Below are 5,493 nucleotides of genomic sequence, written 5' to 3'. Positions count from 1 at the left end.
ATGGATAGCATTTTGGAAAATTGCCCAGGGTGGAAGCAGTACTTCTTCGACCTGCTCTGTGTCTTACTTGTTAAGCTGGCCTTCCATTGGGAGGTAAGTATTACATTTGCGAATATTTAAAAAAAAAACAATGTGCGTGTATTTATACTAATTATATTTTTTAATGTAGTCCCAGGTTGATATAGAAATCCCCGGGTTTATGAATATCCGGCGCCGGCAGTGGGTGCGGGCGGAGCGTCGGGCAAGGAGACATGAACTCTCCTATATGTGGGGTGACACCCCGGAGAGTCCCCAGGACGAGGAGGATATCTTTGACTTGCGGCGGCTCTTTGGGGAGGAGTCCTACGCGGAAGAGGAGATTTGGGTGCCTGGGGAGATTCGGGCGCCCAATGGCATATACATATAATGGATACAGATGTAAGTACATATTTTTCCTTCTATAAGTTTTATTGTGACTAGGTTTTTTATTAATACATCTTTCCTCTTTTTCTGTTCCAGGTGCGGCCTCCCCTTAGTCCGGCGCATCGCCCCCTCCCCCTTATATATACAGGGTGATTCTGAACAGACGTTTGTCTTTAAAAAGATAAATTGTCGAGTCTATTCTAAGACGATTTTCCCTTTACCAAAATTGTCTACGAGGCTTAGTTTTTAAATTATTAAATAAAATAGTTCGCGAATTACGGAACGAGTACAAGAGGTAGACAGGGACGGCGCAACTCACCATCCGATACAGGCGATCATGTGGGGCGCGCGACGCGATCAGCTGATTGCTGCACACGATGAGTGTAACAATCAGTGTGTGTGTGTGTGTGTGTGGGGTGTATTTATGCACGCGTATCCACACATGCACCGTACTCTCTCTCTCTCTCTCTCTCTCTTTCTCCCTCTTTCTCTCACTCTCTCACTCACTCACTCACTCACTTATTCTTACCTTAATAATGAGATTCTTCATACTGCTGATAAATAGCAGTGCCCAGTGTGTTGCACGATAATAATCGTCGTCGACGAGACGTCGTTTCTTCAACACGCAGTCTGACACAAATAAGCGAAGTTTTTTCTTTCATCACTTTCGACACTTTTACAAATTTACTCGCGCACTTAATCACTCACGATTGATAAAAGGAGGAATTTACTAACGGTTACGGTACGAATTTAATAAACGGTTAACGCATTTAATTATTAATTACACACTCGATTAAAGAAACGCGTTAACAGAACGCGATACTTGATGCAAAGCGCGCGACGCGACGACCGACGACCAGAGCTGCCAAGTCCGAGACGCAAGCAACGGGCAACACGTAGTGGAGGGGGTAACGGGCATGTACGCGTAAGCGTACGTGTGAGCTCGGCGCTTCGGCTAGCTTCGGATAATAGAAGAGGACAGAATACAGTTTTCTGTCTCCTTCCAACCAAGCTGGCAACGAAAGACGGGCGACGCTGCTCGCGTCTCGATATCTCAATACGTACGATAGCGTTAAACGTTTTTCTCGTTCAACTTGTTATATTAGATATTTTTTATAACTGATAAATATATTATATATTTGCTAATTGTAAGAAAATATATATTTTTCATATTAAAAAATCAAATCGTATAATTCTTAAAAATGAATATATGTATATATATATATATATATATATATATATATATATATATATATTCGTTTATAAGAATTATGACATTTAATTTTTCATATGAAAAAATATATCAATATTTTCATACAACTGATAAATGTATAATATATTTATCAGTTAAAAATATATTAAATATATTAAATATATTTAATAGATTAATATTTATCAGATAAAAAATACATTTATCGGTTAAAAAATGTGTATAATATAAAAAGCTGTAAGGAAAAAACATTTAATGCTGTCGCACGCATTGAGATATCGAGAAGCGAGCAGCGTCGCCTGTTTCCGGCTTGGTAGGAAGGAGACAGAAAACTGTATTCTGTCTTCGTCCTATCAAGCAGACAACGAAAGCGACGGGCGATGCGCGACGCGCGACGCTGCTCGCTCCTCGATATCTCGATATGCGCTCGATCGTTTTTCTCTTACAGCTTTCCTTTATGTTATAAATTTTTTACAATTAGTAAATATACATATATATACATATGTATATATAAATATATATATACATATACATATGTATATATAAATGTATATATGAAACGTAAAAATATATTATAAAGCTATAATATTTAATATAAATATTTTTAATATAAATATTTGACTTTTTTTTTACATATATATACGTATATATTTAAAATAATAAAAATGAGTGGCGATTTTCCACACCACCCACGAGGTATCACCAATGGCGCGTTAGGTTTCTTTTACGTGGACCTTCGCCTGGAGCCCTATTGTACCACATTGTATTGTATTATATTATCTAGAAGGAAAAAAGGATAAAGAAAATATTTGGAAAGGAAAAAATAAATATTCCCTGAATTATTTTTTAATATTTATTTTTACAAAAAAGATAATTAATAATAATAATAATTATTTATGATATTGCCTCCCCTGCCTCGGCCGCCTCCCCTGCCTCGGTCGCCTCCCCTGCCTCGGCCGCCTCCCCTGCTTCGGCCGTCTCTCCTGCCTCGGCCGCCTCCTCGGCCTCCTCTATTTGGGGCGCTTGCGCCGCCCCTGATGCCCGTGTTCCGCCGGGCGTACCACAGGACACGGGATTTCCCGCCTCCTCTTTTTTTTGGTTTGTTTTCTGAAAAACAAAAAATAATAAATTATAACAAATAATAAACATAATAAACATAATAAACATAAATAATAAATAAATTATAATAATGCATATATATATACATATATATATATATATATATATATACATATATATAATTTAATAAAATAGAATTTAATATAAAAAATAACATACCATTTCGCTGCTGCGCCTGCACTTCCTGCTGCTGCTGCTGCTGCTGCTGCTGCTGCTGCTGCTGCTGCTGCTGCTCCTGGTGCTGCCCCTGGTGCTGCTGCTGCTGCTGCTGCTGCTGCTGCTGCTGCTGCTGCTGCTGCTGCTGCTGCTGCTGCTGTAGCTGCATATACCCTTGCAGTTGATGCAACAATTGTTGCATCAACTGCATATCGGGAACATCCTGGAGAACGAGTGCCCCCATTTCAGCATTTATGTCTCCTGTAAAATTGAAAAAAATTATAACATAAAAATTAAAAAGATTAAAGTTTCTTAATATTTTTCTATAAATAATGATTTACTTACGAGACATGTTGACGTTTAGCGCGGGACGTATGTTGCGTTTGTCGCCGTGCTTTGATGGACTGAGAATAAGGCACACTCGGCACTTGTTTATTTGTTTCATGTCGTTTCATTTGTTTTATGCCGATCATTTTTTTCGTAGCATCTCCATCAAATTATCTTGTCGCCTTGTACTCTCGAGTAAACGTATTTTTTTATACGTGCGTCGTGAAATCTTGGTGTTCAGAAAACTGTCACAATCCCGCTTGTGAGTTCTGATTATTTAAAATTGCTATATATCTTTATCTTGTTTAATCTTTATTTTCTTTTATTCACTCTTCTTTGATTCTTTATTTCTGCCTATTTTTTGTTTCATAAACATGTGTGATGAATCAAAAAAAAAACCTAAGCGAAGCTTTTCAGATGCTTGGCTCAATGATGATCGAATTAAATGTTGGATACGTAGAGTATCTTTTGATGAGAGCTTGTATCATTGTATTATATGCAATAAAAATATTTCGTGCAATACACATGTTTTGAGACATGCGGATTCTGCGTGTCATAAAAATAATCTTAAAGAAAATACTTCATCTTCATTAAATATTGAAAATACAATTTCAAATAAAAAAATATCCGAAAAAATTAACATAAATTTAAAGACTAAATTTAAAGAAAAATGGTTGGAAATCGAATTATTTAAACCATGGCTACGCAAAGTATCACACGATGAAAATTCATTTTTTTGTTCATTCTGTGATAAATCCATGGTTGGTGGTTTATCGCAAATTTATCGTCACACAGAATCCAAAACACATATGGAAATATCTAAAAAACATGAAACAGAAATAAAGAATACGAATGAAAATATAAATATAATAAATGATTCACTTTTGTCGTTTGATGAGCGAAAAAAAACAGCAGAAATTCGGTATGCGGCATTAATTGCTGATAAAAATATTTCGCATCAAACTGCAAAAGAAATCCTTAGTTTCTTTCAACATATAGGAAAAGATCCTAATGTATTACAAAACATGAGAATGGGCCGAACGAAATGTAAAAACATTATTACAAATGTTTTATGCCCAGTTGAAACAGATCGTGTCGTCAATAAGCTTCAAAATACAAAATTTACAATTTTTATTGACGAAACATCTGATATAACAAATAATAAATGGATGACTTTTCTTGTTCGATACGTTGATCCAGAGACATTAGATATTCGCTCACAATTAGTTAAATTAATCGATATTGATGCCAAAGATTCAAGCGCAGAAAAGTTGTTTCAGGCATTTAAATGTGAAATGTGGAAATTACAGATACCGTTTTTAAATATCATAGCCTTATCATGCGATAATGCATCTGTTATGACAGGAAAACACTTATCGTTTAAAAAAAAATTAGAAGAAATATGTCCACATTTATTAACATTTTCATGCCCATGTCATTCCTCCGCATTAGCAGCGCATGCTGCTTGTTCTAAAATGCCTACATATTGCGACGAATTTCTAAAAAAAATTGCTACTTATCTCAATAGTAGTCCAAAACGTTCGGCTATTTTTCGTGAATTTTGTGAATGTTTCCAAGAAACAAATCGCAAAATATTGAAATTATGTGATACGCGCTGGCTTTCGCACTATTTATGTATCGAAAGGCTTCTTGAATCTTGGGATACAATTAAATACTTTCTTACTGAAATGGTTGTGAGCGAGAAAACAAATTCTGGAGAATATCTGCTATCTATGATGGACAACGTAGAGATGAAAGCTTATTTTCTGTTTTTAAAATACGTTTTGAATTTTTTTAATGCATTTAATGCATTCTTTCAAGCATTAGAAACAAGGATTCATTTGTTACATCCAAAATCTATAAACTTTCTTTTCCAAATCTGTCGGAATTTTTTAAAAGAAGAATATTTAAAACCATTTTCTACAAATATAATATTCTCACTAAAAGAAAATCAAAAAGCTATAAATGAAATTATTTTAGGATCAGAATGTGAGGAATATCTCAAGGAATTAACGCTCAAAGGTCACATAAACATAGTTAGAATTATTCGAGAGAATTGTTTAATATTTTATGTGACTGCTGCAGAAGAAATACGTAAAAGATTACCTATAAATAATATATTTTTATCAAAGTTACAAGTTTTTCAATCATATATAAGTTTATTTGATAATAATAGAGAAACATCATTCAATGATGTTTCTTTTATAGCTAAAACTATCGGCGGTTTTGATGAAGATGGTTTAAAGAAAGAATGGATTGCCTTACCATTAGATTTTACA

At 34.9% G+C, this 5,493-nt stretch overlaps 2 protein-coding genes across 2 annotated transcripts; one reads left to right on the top strand and one right to left on the bottom strand.

Moving 5' to 3' along the window:
* LOC145959353 (uncharacterized) lies at positions 1-450 on the top strand. Its single transcript, XM_083078127.1, has 2 exons — positions 1-93; positions 170-450. The coding sequence occupies exons 1-2, from the start codon at positions 1-3 to the stop codon at positions 404-406; spliced, it is 330 nt and encodes a 109-aa protein (XP_082934253.1). The 3' UTR covers positions 407-450.
* Positions 451-2,330: 1,880 nt separating this feature from the next.
* On the bottom strand, positions 2,331-5,148 carry LOC145967422 (uncharacterized). Its single transcript, XM_083092322.1, has 4 exons — positions 3,233-5,148; positions 2,992-3,148; positions 2,891-2,960; positions 2,331-2,719 (listed from the first exon to the last, which is right to left on the bottom strand). The coding sequence occupies exons 1-4, from the start codon at positions 3,330-3,332 to the stop codon at positions 2,507-2,509; spliced, it is 540 nt and encodes a 179-aa protein (XP_082948448.1). The 5' UTR covers positions 3,333-5,148; the 3' UTR covers positions 2,331-2,506.
* Positions 5,149-5,493: the final 345 nt, after the last annotated feature.

This window comes from Camponotus vicinus, unplaced genomic scaffold, assembly GCF_025532165.1.
Source record: "Camponotus vicinus isolate PSW18456_S1 unplaced genomic scaffold, iyCamVici1.0 SCAF_1, whole genome shotgun sequence".
In the NCBI taxonomy this organism is placed as follows: Eukaryota; Metazoa; Arthropoda; class Insecta; order Hymenoptera; family Formicidae; genus Camponotus; species Camponotus vicinus.
The sequence above is the reverse complement of the archived record's forward strand: the minus strand, read 5'-3'. Positions and strand labels throughout refer to the sequence as shown.